Consider the following 14,482-nt stretch of genomic DNA (forward strand, 5'->3'; position numbering starts at 1 on the left):
TTTTTAGCTAAATGTGACAAAAGTTGCTGTTATTTTCAGAGCGAGAAGGACGCTTTACAAACGGCACCCATATCTATAGGTAATGTTTACAGTCTTGTTTGTTATAAGTTGTATGTTTTATTTTTTGTTTGTTTGTTTGTGTTTTGCTTTTTTCTCTGAAGTTTCTCTGAAATGTGTTATATTTGGCCAGCAGGTTTGAATTTTGAGATTTGGAGAATGGCAAATCAATTAATTTTGCCTGTGCTGCTCTTGGGGATGATAAGTAAGTATTTTTCTTTATTTAATTACATTTAATTACATTTAATAACTAATTATTTTATTTTATTTTATTTTATTTATATAGTCATACATACCAAATTTTACAACTAGATGTTACCCATGTGGAACATAATGAGTGGCACTTAAGGTTGTGGATGTTGGGGAGGTGCATCATAAGGGTTTGCTTTACTGTAGCAAACAGTTGGCTGTTGAATTGTTTTTATACTTAAAAAGTAACTTTATATAAGTTTGAAAGAGGATGTTTGGTTGCAGCGGGTTTGTGATCCAAGGTGCTCTCTGGTGCACCTGTAACTAGACCAAACAGTGATGTCATGCTCTACTGACTGAAGACAGCAAAAACAAGCTTTTCAGATGGTCTCTAACTGACTTTTTATCCACTGATGTCAGCCTTCTTAGATTTGTATCCACTATTTATAGTTTTGTTTTCATAGGTACAGGGACTTCACAGACTCCTCAGGTGACAGCTCAGGTGACTTCAGGTAAGTTGAAGATTACATATCGTCTTTTGTTACAACAAATACTATTGACTGATTGTTTATTGGTAGGAATGGGTACTTTGAATAGATGTTAGCTGCAACTCATATCAATATCACACATGTCAGTTAAACGTCATTTAAAAATCAATAGCTAAAAAGATTGTGGGGATGTACATCATACAGTTGACTGTTGGTTGTTGAATATTTTTCATACTTCAAGAGTAATTTACCAGTTTGAAAGAGGATGTTTCATCTTTTCCTCTGGTTGCACCGGATTAGTGATCCAAAAATCACTTGTAACTACACCCAACAGTGATTTCATGGTGGACTGACACACTGTAAAACTGCAAAAACAAGATCAGGTGCACCTGTAATTAGACCGAACAATAATGTCATAGTGTACTGACACACTGTAATGTGCAGCCAACACAAGGCTTTTTATTTGATTTGTATTTTATGGTTTTGTTTTCATAGTTATGGGGACTCATCAGGAAACTTCTCAGGTGACTCCTCGGGTGACTTCTCAGATGACTCCTCAGGAAACTTCTCAGGTGACTCCTCGGGAAACTTCTCAGGTGACTCCTCGGGTGACTTCTCAGATGACTCCTCAGGAAACTTCTCAGGTGACTCCTCGGGTGACTTCTCAGGTGACTCCTCAGGAAACTTCTCAGGTGACTCCTCAGGAAACTTCTCAGGTGACTCCTCGGGTGACTTCTCAGATGACACCTCAGGAAACCCCTCAGGTGACTTCGGGTAAGTCGAAGATTTGATATACTCTTGAGTTTAAATTGCTTTCACGCTCTTAACACGCCAGTTAAACATCATTTAAAATCAGTAGCTCAAAGCAATTACTTAAGGATTATAACTATTGCTACTGAGTTACAGCTGATACCACTCCTGAATGCTTGTGTGTTTGTTGGCAGGAATGAGTAGTTTTAAACAGAAGATGTTTGATGGTTGATCTAAAGCCAAAGACCTGACCAGTAGTGCCAACTTTTACCACCAGGTGTTACACATGTTGAACATAATGAGAGCCAGGTTCATATAGCACAACAAAAGCTAGGGATATGGACATAAGTGTTTGCTTTGCTGTAGCCAGTAGTTGGCTGATTTTTTTTTCAATTTCATCATCATTTCATTCATTTTTTTCATACTTAACTAACTTAAGTAACTTTATACAAGTTTGAAAGAGGAGGTTTCATCCCCCCTTCCAGTTGCACCTGGTTTGTGATCCAAAAACCACAATACACCCCAATAATGATGTCATTGTGTACTGACACAGTGTCACACACTGAAACAAGTGCAGCCAAAACAAGATCTTCAGGTGATCACTAACTGATTTTCATATCCAGTAAAGTTTACCAATATTTATGGGTTTGTTTCCGTAGGTTCGCAGACTCCTCCAGTGACCTCTCCTTTGACTCCTCCAGTGACTTCTCAGGAGATTATTCAGATGACTTCAGGTAAGTTGAAGCTTAGATAAACTCCTAAACATTGCAATCCTATTAAAATCAGTACAGTAGCTCAAAGTGGTTATTAATTCAGGTCAGGTGATTGTACTGATGCAGTACTCCATCACTCTCCTTCTCCTTCAAAAAGCCCTTAACACACCCTTAGGTGTGTTGTGAATCATTGTCCTGTTGATCCTATGATAGCCATGCTGGTTAAGGGTACCTTAAAGTGTCACCAGCAAAGCACCTTCACACCATTACACCTCCTCCATACATGCGGTTTCAATCTGTTCACCTTTCCACTGGTTTAATGTCTATTCCTTGTGTTTCGCCAAACAATTCTCTACTTCTTGTTGGTCTCAGTTGTGGTTTCTTTGCAGCAATTCGACCTCAAAGGCCTGATTTTACCTGCAAGTAATGCATGCATCCTGCAGTATCTTCTCTGTCCCAACTCTTGTTGCATTCTCGGGGCCATTCTTTTTGAAATTGCCAGGGCGGTGTTACTGTCAGACTTAAGGTTAGGCACAAACCACGGGGGACTGGGACCACCATAATAATTTTATTATTTTGAGCAATTGTTATGTCCTTACCTTCCTTAAATGGTCTAGGGGTGCCTATTACAGTGTATTATATTATTATTTTTTTGTCTATTGATGTTAAAATGTTACAATGAACAGTCAGATTTTTATCCAGATTCCAGGTATATGTTTGTTCCTGAGGTGGCTTCTCTATACACATTTAAAAATCTTCATAAACATCATCATGCTACTTATTACGATGCTGCCTTGTTGACAAAGCGCCCCAGGATGCTTTTGCTTTTGTTCATGCTTGACAGTTGTACTGCTGTCATAACCATTTACAACTAGCAGAGCTAACAGAGCACCATGTTGTTGGGTCTCTGTCTAAAATACTTCCACACTTATATACTTCCACATATCCACACTTATATTCTCTACTATTATACTATATTGTTTTGTATTCATAACACAAGGTAAGGACTGGTTCTGGATTGACTTGCTGTTAGATCCAAGTTAACTGTGACTTGCTGAGGCATGTTATGCAACGTATTAACTTATATTCCATAACTGATTATGTTGATCAGTTTATATGATCTTAAGTGCACTATGCTACACCTGTAGCTCTATAACAGAAACCATTTTCACAGCACTTATTGATTTCTCATAGAAGGAAATGTACAGGTGAAAGAAGTTTCATATAATAGTAGCGTAAACTGTGCAAACAAGGATGTACATTACCTTGTTTGCACAGTACCTAATTGTAATGCAGCTGGTTCAAATGTTTTCATTACATCTGTACTTTCCTGCTACGACATATGTCAAAATGTCTGTTATGAAATAGGTAGATTCTGGTCAGTCAGTATGTTGGTTTAAAAGAGACCACAAAAACAGAAATAACACAAAAGCCAATACGATGAAACATGGATATTAGTGGTTTCGGTGTTACAATAGAGAAATGTTAAATGTTAAAAACACTGTGCAACAAACTTTGCCTATAGGGCCAACATGTTAATTTATGGTTATATGTTGTTCTTTCTAGGACCCCTTTACCCAATTGCTGGAACGAAAAGCCCTCTTATAGATGATGGAAGTTCTCCTCAAATTCTCCTCGAACGACCTTTTGTTTACTTCGGACAGCCGCATAATCAGATTTATGTATGTAAAATTATTTTTGTAAAATACATACCTTTGAAGGACTTTATTTTGTGGAGGAATGCAAGTTTCTGTTTCAGATACAGAGGTGTGAAGCAGGTTGCAGTCAATATACTGTCATATATACAGTATATTATACTTATAAAATACTGCACCATTGAATGTTGATATTTGTTATTGTCAATGACTGTGGTGGATGCCTACAAATTCTTTGTCAGTAAGGATTGGATTATATGTTTCCAGGTGAACCATAACGGACACCTGACCTTTAACAGTCCATGGTCTAGTTACACAGCTGAAAGGTTTCCAATGCATGGATCCAGAGATGTTATTGCTCCATTCTGGACAGATTTAGACAACAGAGAAAATGGTCAGATCTACTATAACCAATACACCAGTGGACATGTTCTCCAACAAGCTACACAAGATATTAATACATACTTCCCATGGTTGAACTTCAATGCCAACTGGGTCTTTGTTGCAACATGGTATGAGGTGGGCTACTATCCAAATTCAGGAACGGTAAGTCATCTTGCCCTAGAGGGAAATACTTGTAATATGTATGTGTGTGTGTTAGTGTACTATGAAAATCACAACTCAATTTTTTTTCAGCGAACAACAGTGCAAGCTGTCTTAATCTCTGGTGGCCAGTACTCCTTTATGCTGATGAACTATGGGATAATAGCATCCACAACTCACAATGTGCAGGTTAGAGGCATTAAAATGATATTCAGTGTATTGCATACATGCTTTTCAGTTGCCTTAGCTTGCAAATCTGAATGCAGTGATGGAAATGTATGAACACAACAAAAATGAAATTCTATGTGACATGTATTTCCAGGCTGGATATGACACAATACAGTCTCCACACCATTTCACAATTCCTGGATCATTCTCTAGCAATGCAACAGGCAGTAACTCAAATTTCCGCCTGAGCAGCAATGTCAATGTAGCTGGTCGCTGGGCTTTCCGAACAGATCATGGAACAAGAGGCTGCATTTTCCATGGTAAGGCCTGAATCAGAGGGTGGTTATCATGGTCATACATGACCAAAATCTTGTGAAGTCTGGTGATGTGCTTGTTGTTGAATTCATTTAATTCATAATTTTATATGCTTCTAACAGCTGATTATACTGTGTACTGAACAGATATTACATTACAATACTGTGCATGTCATTCCCCTTCCTATCACCTAATTTCTTGTCCCTGTTTACAAGTTGATGTTTATTTAAGGAACTTTTCTTTTCATTTTCTTCCAAGGTCATCCAGTGCAGCTGGGTGACTCCTTTTGGAGCGACAGCACCTGTGCACAGAAATGCACCTGCACTTCAGCAGGTCTGCAGTGTCACAGCGAGCCCTGTTCATTTTCCAAAATCTGCCGGCCAACTTCTTTTCTGTTTTCCTGCCAGACGGTGCAGAGACGAACCTGCACGATAAGTGGTGATCCACATTACTATACCTTTGATGGCACAGTATTTCACTTTCAGGGCACCTGCACTTACGTTCTCTCTGAGCAATGTGGTCAAGGGCTGCCCTACTATAGAGTAGAGGGCAAGAATGAGCACAGAGGCAGCACTCGAGTTTCCTGGACACGACTGGTCAAAGTGTATGTCTATAATGAAACCATTGAGCTTGTCAAGGGACGTCGTGGCGAGGCCAAGGTTAGTAATAAGGACTAATCCTTTAATTACTCAACACTTTTATTTAGTTCATATTTTTTACAACTATGTCTTTGTTTGCTGGTGTGCTTACAGGTTAATGGAAGCTTTGCAGCCACTCCGATCTATCTCAACAATGGCACTGTCCAAGTTTATGAGTCAGGTTTTTCTGTGATCATCAGTACTGACTTTGGCTTGGAGGTATCTTATGACGCATATTCTCATGTCAGGATCAGTGTTCCCTACACTTACCAGAATGCAACATGTGGCCTGTGTGGAAATTTCAACAATATTCGTAGGGATGACTTCCGAACCCGCCAAGGTGAGGTTGTGGGCTCCGATGTTGTTTTTGCCAACAGCTGGAAAGCGCCAGGGGATGATGAACCTGGTTGTGATGTCCGATGTGGAGGTTTGAGCTGTGCTGCCTGCACTGGGGATCAGACAGCTTTATACAGTGACAATGCCCATTGTGGTATCCTTCAGAGTGAATCTGGACCTTTTGCTGCTTGCCATCAACGACTTCCCCCAGAGGCATTTGTGCAAAGCTGTGTGTTTGATCTGTGTGTAGCAGGAGGGTATCAACCCATTCTGTGCCAAGCCCTAAATGCGTATGCCAGTCAATGTCAACAGAATGGTATACAGCTGCCAAGCTGGAGGAGACAGGGTTTCTGTGGTATGTCTGTCAATCAGTCAGCATAATTACAAAATATTCTTTGAGTAAAATGTCCATGATGTTGAGGTCAGTGTTGTTTCTTTTGTCTAGAAATCCCTTGTCCATCCAACAGCCACTTTGAATCCCAAGGCACAGGATGTCCTGCTACCTGTGTCAACCCCAATTCTACACAGGACTGTCCTCTTCCAGCCCAGGAGAGCTGCATCTGCAATTCAGGCTACGTCCTTAGTGCTGGGGTCTGTGTCCCTCATTCCGAGTGTGGCTGCAGATTTGAGGGTCGCTACTACCGCTCTGGAGAAACTGTAATACCAGACGGGGATTGTAGGAGACGTTGTAGCTGCAGTTATGGCTCCATGACCTGTCGCTCTCATGGATGTGACCCACTAGAGTCTTGCAAGGTGGTGGATGGAAAAAGAGGATGCAGACCTAACAGCTATGCAACATGCTGGATAAGGGGCCCAGGGTCATATCACACATTTGATGGACTGACATACCAGTATCCTGGTGCATGTCGTTTGATCCTTGCCAGAGTGATGGGATTGTCTAGTCACCCGCACTTTATGTTGACAGCAGAAAAAGTACCCAGAGGCCAGCAGGGTTTTTCCAGGGTGCTAAAGTTTCAGGCAGAGGGAACTCAAGTCTCCATTGAGATGACAGGTAGCAACAAGGTTCGGGTAAGTAACTGAAATATATTTCGAGAACAGATGTGACATAAATAGTGTTGACATCAGGTTTTTTCAAGAGTAAAAAAGCTGTGAAAACTGAAAATGTCACCCAGAAAATCTAAAAAAAACCTTTATAACCCTTTAGGTTGATGGTCAACAGATCAGACTACCATTCAGCTCAGCGTCCAACCGAATCCAAATCTACCACAGCAGCATTCACAGTATCATCCTACGCACTGCATTTGGTGTAACTGTGCAAACAGTTTGGCCTCACTATGTGCATATCACTGCACCTGGTATCTACAATGGCTCACTAGGTGGACTCTGTGGTAATTACAATGGTCATCCACATGATGACTTCCGCACACCCAATGGCATCCTGGTCAACAGCTCTCAGGTCTTTGGGGACAGTTGGCGAGATGGCTCCCTTGCAGCACACTGCTCAGACCATGTAAATCAGAATTCTACAACCAATTACAATTCAAGCGAGTACTGTGGTATTCTTGGTTCAACACATGGGCCGTTTGCCCAGTGTTGGACCATGGTGGATCCCCGGAAGCATGCCGATTCATGTGTGGACATCATTGGGACCTCTAGAGATCCAGCATTAGCGCTGTGTGAGGTCCTAAGAGATTATGCACTAATGTGTCAACAGAGGGGAGTTGCTCTAGGACACTGGAGGAATGCAACTGGCTGTGGTAAGCACTTTTTGGTGTCAACGTCTTTCGTATAAATTAATTTGATGAAATTTAGCTAAATTCATTTCTTTGTGTTTCTCTAGAACAAAACTGCCCTCCAAACAGCCATTATGAACTTTGTGGAAGCTCTTGCCCTTCCGCCTGCCCCAGCCTCTCTTTCCCCTTCACCTGTGACACTGTGTGCCAGGATGGGTGTCAGTGTGATGATGGTTTTGTCCTCAATGGCAACCAGTGTGTGCCACCAACAGCCTGCGGATGTTATCACCAAGGACAGTCTCGGCGAGGGGGTGAACAGTTCTGGGATGGTGAGGAATGTCAGAACTTGTGTACATGTAATGGCACCACTGCGGCAGTCGACTGTATCCGCAGCTCCTGTGGTCCCCAGGAGTCCTGCCGTGTGGTAGAGGGCGAGTTTGGCTGTCATCCCAACCCCCATGGCACCTGTTCTGCCTCTGGTGACCCCCACTACCTCACCTTTGATGGAAAGGCCTATGACTTTCAGGGAACCTGCCGCTACGTTCTGGCAACTCTTTGTAATGCCACTGACAATCTCCCTCAGTTTTCAGTGGAAGCTAAGAATGAGCCTTGGCGCGGGTTGTCAGTTTCAATCACAGCAGAGGTTTTTGTGAATGTGTTGGGCTATCAAGTCCGTATGTCAAGGAACAGCCATGGTATGGTAGAGGTAAGTTGAACTATTTCCGAATTAGTGATATTCTTTGTCTCAAGTAAAGATAGAGTTTTGGAAAACACCAGATGGCAGATATTTGTTTTTATTCAGAGGTTCCTCCTTAAAATTTATTTTATCATCCAACATATTGGATTTGCAAAGCTCTTACATATCAATGTTAATTTCAGAAGAAAAAATCACAGTATTGGTCAGATTATGATACTCTTGTTCTCCAAAATCGTTTTTTCCAATGTTATAGGTAAATGGACTAACTAGAAATGTTCCAGTTCTTTTGAACGGAGGTCGTGTGTCTATCTATGCAAGTGGATTTCGCATATTTGTCAGTGCTGATTTTGGCCTGAGTGTCATGTACGATGGATCGAGCACAGTGTCTGTCTCTGTGCCTTCAAATTACAGGTGAACTGAAAACCTGCTTACCCCTAATTGATTAGTTTTATGAGCCTTGGGCTATATAGCGGTTATTGGTTATTGTCTTTTTTTCTATCTTGTTGTTCTTATCATGTTTTGTCAAGTCTGATTGGCTGACTGAGTGATCTCAGTAATGACAATATTTTTCTCTAATTATTGTTCATCACTACAGAGGAAAAACATGTGGACTTTGTGGAAACTTTGATGGAAATCCAAATGATGACTTCCACACCCCAACTGGAATTATTGTCACCAATCCAGATGAGTTTGGGAAATCTTGGAAGGTGGCAGGCAACTATACCTGCAGTGATGGGTGTGGGTCCTCCTGCCCACGATGTACCAATGTTCTGCCTGCTAGAGCCCAATGTGCAGTGATTCAAGCAGCTGATGGCCCCTTAAGCTTCTGCTATGAGCAGGTGGACCCAGCACCATATTTTAATGACTGTGTGTTTGATGTTTGTGTGTCGGGAAATCGTGGCCAAGATCTCCTGTGCAGGGCCATTCAGGCATATGTCAGTGCCTGTCAATCTGCTAATGTTCAGCTCTACCCATGGAGAGAGAACACCCACTGCAGTAAGTCAACCAGTCAATGTGTTGTTTCTCTACTATGAAAAGCAGCCTAAGAAACCAGGGAGACAAAACACAAAAAAGTCTCCCTCTAACATCTATCATTTCTTTCCTCACATTTTAAGGACCTGATTGTCCAGCCAACAGCCATTATGAGCTTTGTGGTACAGACTGTGGCCATACCTGTGCCAGCAGCATTGATGTTTCCTGCACAGAGCAGGTTTGCTTTGAGGGATGTTTCTGTGACGAAGGTTTCGCCAAGAGTGGGACAACTTGTGTCCCTGTGGAAACCTGTGGCTGCCAATATGATGGCTTTTACTATCATGTAAGTTAAATGCCTGTGAATGAATGAATGAATTAATTAATTAATTAATAATATAACAATGAATTATACTTGAACAATTCATCTGGCAGTTCTATTATTCTATTCTATTCTGACAGTCTAACCATTTTACTTTGGTCAAGTGTCATTATGAATCTCAATTTCCCTCTTGATCTGCCTGCTTGTGTGTGTGTGTTTTTTTCCATCTTCTGTAAATGTTCATCCTTATTCTTCATCTTCATCCTTAGTTATTCACAGGGCTGATACATATAAACAAATAATCACTTACACTCACATTCTGCATGTCTTTCGATTGTGGGAGGAAGTCAGAGCACCCAGGGACATGCAAACTCCACGAAGAAAGGTCCCATCCCCAGCCACAAACTCAATACTAACAGAGAGGTTGTGGGCCTGGAACCTAGGACCTTCCTGCTGTGAAGCCACAGAGCGGGTCGTCTAAATAAGCTATAAGCTATTTATATTTATATATAAGCTATTTCACTATAGGACCAAAACAACTTTAGTAGTGTGTTGTTTTATCATCAGATTACTTAAAAATGCAAAAAGTGTTTGTGACATTAAAGGTTTCAAGAGGAACTCCACAATCAGGTACTTTTTTTAGCTGAACCCATGATCTAATTTTCTTTGACATGTGACATTAAATTCAGCGTACGTGTACAAGAGTCCAAGAGATGTGCATTATGTGTTCTGATACAAATGATCCCAATCCACTTTCTCCTCGGGAGCCTGTTTTTTTTAATGTGGCACATGTTCAGTTCAATGATTTTTTATGTGTCTCCTTTTATCACATGCCACAGGCTGGTGAGTCGTTCTGGACAGATGGTTGCTCTCAGCGATGTGAGTGCCATGGTCCCAATGACCTGCGCTGTTCTGCTGCATCTTGCACTCCTTTACAAAAGTGCACCATCCGAGATGGCCAACTGGGTTGTTATGATGCAATGTCTACCTGCACTGTGTGGGGTGACCCACACTACGTCACCTTTGATGGGGAAGTGGCTCATTTCCAGGGTACATGCTCTTACATCATTGCTGAGAGTGTGAACCACCACGCCAATGAAACCCAGTTTCATGTAACAGCCACCAACAATCATCGAGGCAACAACCGTGTGTCGTTTGTATCAGCAGTGGATATATACCTTTCAAATCAGCCACAGAGTGCACACATCAGGATTGGACCCAACAAAAGAGTAAAGGTAAACTGTTCTACATCTTTCTGAGTTAAACATAAGAAACTAAAAGTGCCTCCTCACCTCTTGTCTGTCTCTCTAATCTCTCATCTCACCAGGTAAATGGAAGTGCGAAATCTCTTCCCACCACTGCAGGAACCTTAGCTCAGGTGGTAAGACAGGGAAGCTACATAATAGTTGACGCAGTTGATCTGGTAGTCCAGTTTGATGGCCGGAGCACTTTATTGGTCAGAGTAGGCCCAAACCATCAAAACAGAATCAAAGGGATGTGTGGAAACTTCAACAATAACCCTGCAGATGACAAAGTCTTACCCAATGGCACGTCGGCACATAATGACAACGAATTTGGACACAGCTGGAAGGCACCCACAAGCCAACCAGGGTGAGCAGTTATATAAATAACTTATAATAGCTTATTCTACAATAATAATGGCATCAATATATCATCAGTCAGTTGAAAGTCTTTCACTACTCAAAGAAAATATCTTGTTCACCTTGACTGCCACACATTTTAACATAAATTTTGCATGCTACACCGTGTACTTCTTTTTACACAACACTGAAATACATTTGCAGTAGCCCATGCCTATAATACAGAAACATATGTTGTGGCAAAGCAAACAAAGTCAGCCCAAGTTTTAAACTTGTCAGTATTGTCCTTTCCAGATGTGGATCCACAGACGAAAGGAGTGGTGGTGGATTGAATGACTGTCGCTTTATAGAAGAATACTCTGAGCTCTGTAGTGTCATCACCAACACTAGTGGTCCATTCAGTTCCTGTCACCTGCACTCTGACCCCCAGCCATTTTTCACTTCCTGTGTCTACGATCTCTGCCTCTACACTCCGGCTAATGGCATGCTGTGCTCTGCTGTGGCAGCCTATGAGAGAACCTGCTCTGTTTTAGGGCTGAACATCCCGGAGTGGCGCTCAGCTTTGCAATGCGGTATATTTGCACTGTACTAATGAACAGCCAAAATAATGAATGAGAAAATTAATCTTCTGCTTTGTTTTGTTTTGGTTCCATCGCACCTTGTGTCATCCTTTCCCAACTATTTCCATAGCTGAGACAGACCCTTGTGAACAGCTGAACTGCACAGAGTATGAGTGGTGTGGCGAGAAAGACGGTGTTTATGGCTGCTTCTGTGATGAGCATCACCATCGGCCTAACAATGAGAGCTACGGTAAGGGCAGCTTCTTCGAAAGTACTTTTGTTTTTTCAATCACTCAAGTGAAAATGGGACTGCCCGTAGGTGTGAATGGTTATTTGTATGTATGTGTCAGGCTGGCTGGCCGAATGGATGGATGGATGGATGGATGGATGGATGGATGGATGGTTGTGTGTTAGAAAGCGAATTTAAAGAGTGTGGAAGAAAATAATAATTGAACTTTCTACATTAAACTGGTGCCTTTACAAACTTAAACATATTATGTTGTCACACATTTCTCTCTCATAGACTCGTCCATCACTTGTGTCAGTAGTTCAGGCACCATGTCGGTGTCACGCTGTCAGCTGTTTGAAGCTGGCTTCCATCCTAATGCCCTTCACCTCCGAGATTACTCCTGCAAAGGGATTCTCCAGGACGGACGACTAATCTTCCACTTTGACAATGACGACCGGCTGTGTGGGACAGCTCTCATGGTACAGTCCATCATGTTATTAACATACACTGAATACGATTTTAGGTGTAAATGTTCACAATAAGACACACTACAACTATAATCAACTTGGATTATTTTTGTCATTCGTATTTTAAGAGCAATGGAACCCATTTCATCTATGAGAACACCATCGAGGGCGACGTGGACCCCCATGAAGTTCTAATCAGCCGCCAGAGAAACATTCATCTGCGTTTCTGCTGTGAATACCCTCTGACCCAGGCCCTGTCTATGGCTGTGGGCATCAACCCAGTAGAGAGGTGAGGAGTCTATTCCTGTATAAAGATTCAAACCAAATTAACTGTAACATACATTCAATATTTATCTTAATGACTCTTGAACTGAGAAATCACCAAAACCTGCCAGTGAACTGTTCCTTCTCCTGTGTAGTCATATTATGTGTTTTTTCATAGCATTGTGAGGAAGAAGCTTCCCTCTGGCCATGGACTGTATCATATGAGAATGATCCCCTACCAGGACCCTGGTTTCCGCTTCCCCCTGACCAGTAACAACAACATAGAAATGGAAATTGACCAGAGGATGTATGTGGAGGTGCGGACAGAAGGAGTCGATCAACGGCAGATTGCCACCATTTTGGACTCTTGTTGGGCAACGCCAGTCAACGTCCCCAACTACCCTGTCCGCTGGGATCTCATTAGTCAAGAGTAAAGAAGCTAATGCAACTTCACCTTTTTTGTTTGCATGCTGATTTCTTTGACTGGATTTGAATTAACCCTAGAAGGACCACTTCTCACTTTCTCCACCCATTCTCCTCTTTACAACCTAACCCTATTACTTAACTAGCGGGTCTACCTGATAACTCCGTAACTTCTACATCTTTCCCTGTCTTCCAGGTGTCCTAATCTAGCAGATGGTACAGTAGAGCTGGTTCAGAACGGCATCTCCACTGTGGCCCGATTTTCATTCAGGATGTTCACCTTTAACAACTTTTCATCCATCTATTTGCACTGCCAGGTCCACCTGTGTCTTTTGAGACACAACAACTGCTCCGACGTAAGTACTGTTGAATTCATGTGTGTGATTTTAGCCAGATTAAATTGATTATTAACTGGTTCATCAATTTAATGTTGTTTTCCTGCAGCATTGCTACCCAGATTATCACAGGCGTGTTGAGAGGGACGTATCCTACCATGCCTCTACAGACATCTCACTAGGACCACTAGTCATGAAGCGAGATGCCACAGGTAAAGTACTTCTTGTTGATGACATAGAATCCAATCAATACTCTTTCTGTAAGCTGGTTTGTACTGACAAATTGATTGTTTTCTTGCAGACAAGTTGCGCAGGGTGAGGAGCAGTGCTTCAGGCCAGTTGACCTTCACGGTGACCCTGATATTCAGTTTGCTGACTATCAAAACCCTGATCTAGAGAGATAAAACAACAATAAACAGATAAGATATATATATCACAAATCAATAAACATTAATCAGTCAGTTGTAGCTTAATCACAGTGCATAGATTCATGAGATTTATGATTTTTTTTTCCAATCCCTTCTGCTCATATCTGGTGTGCTTGCAAACACATAACATCAATGAAAAGAAAAACTGTAATAGTAATTTTGTGTGAAATCTCTCATTAGATTACTTGCATTAACATTTTGACTGTGTTTCTGTTTGGGAGGTCTTATCCCAGGAGTTGTGGTCTGTATTTGGGGTTTGATGAAAAGTTGATGTAATTCTGTTTTACAGCAGTAGGCGGAAGCAGTGTGCAGCATAGTAAAGCTGAAGTCACAACGCAAAATGTTCATTGATTGTATCCTCAGTTTATTTGTGTGATTCTTATTATTAAATCTCTCACATCTCTCATGTATAATGAAGGTTAAAATGATCAATAAAGTATTTTTTGATTTTGATATTTTTAGTCTTTCAGCTCATTGTTTTGGTTTTCTGGCTACAATTTAACTGTTGGTTGGTTCACTCTCAATACTCTCACATGCAACACATACATAGTAAAAAAAAACAGAGAGAGAATAAGTTCAATTCTAGTTTATTTCTGTATTTGATTATGAATACATAAGGCAGGGTAATGCAGATATAGATA

At 41.4% G+C, this 14,482-nt stretch overlaps 1 protein-coding gene across 1 annotated transcript; it reads left to right on the plus strand.

The window, feature by feature from the left end:
- Positions 1-216: 216 nt before the first annotated feature.
- Positions 217-14,245, plus strand: LOC104937008 (alpha-tectorin-like). Its single transcript, XM_027276948.1, is given in 24 exon segments — positions 217-262; positions 3,764-3,879; positions 4,120-4,398; positions 4,718-4,873; positions 5,379-5,537; positions 5,631-6,207; positions 6,298-6,881; positions 7,018-7,369; positions 7,654-8,252; positions 8,497-8,654; positions 8,839-9,129; positions 9,381-9,558; positions 10,374-10,769; positions 10,862-10,912; positions 10,962-11,049; positions 11,052-11,145; positions 11,430-11,707; positions 11,826-11,945; positions 12,219-12,403; positions 12,520-12,680; positions 12,834-13,085; positions 13,275-13,434; positions 13,523-13,625; positions 13,715-14,245. Coding segments are annotated over 24 exon segments (5,478 nt in total). The 3' UTR covers positions 13,810-14,245.
- The last annotated feature ends 237 nt before the right edge of the window (positions 14,246-14,482 follow it).

This window comes from Larimichthys crocea, chromosome I, assembly GCF_000972845.2.
Source record: "Larimichthys crocea isolate SSNF chromosome I, L_crocea_2.0, whole genome shotgun sequence".
NCBI classification, from domain to species: Eukaryota; Metazoa; Chordata; class Actinopteri; family Sciaenidae; genus Larimichthys; species Larimichthys crocea.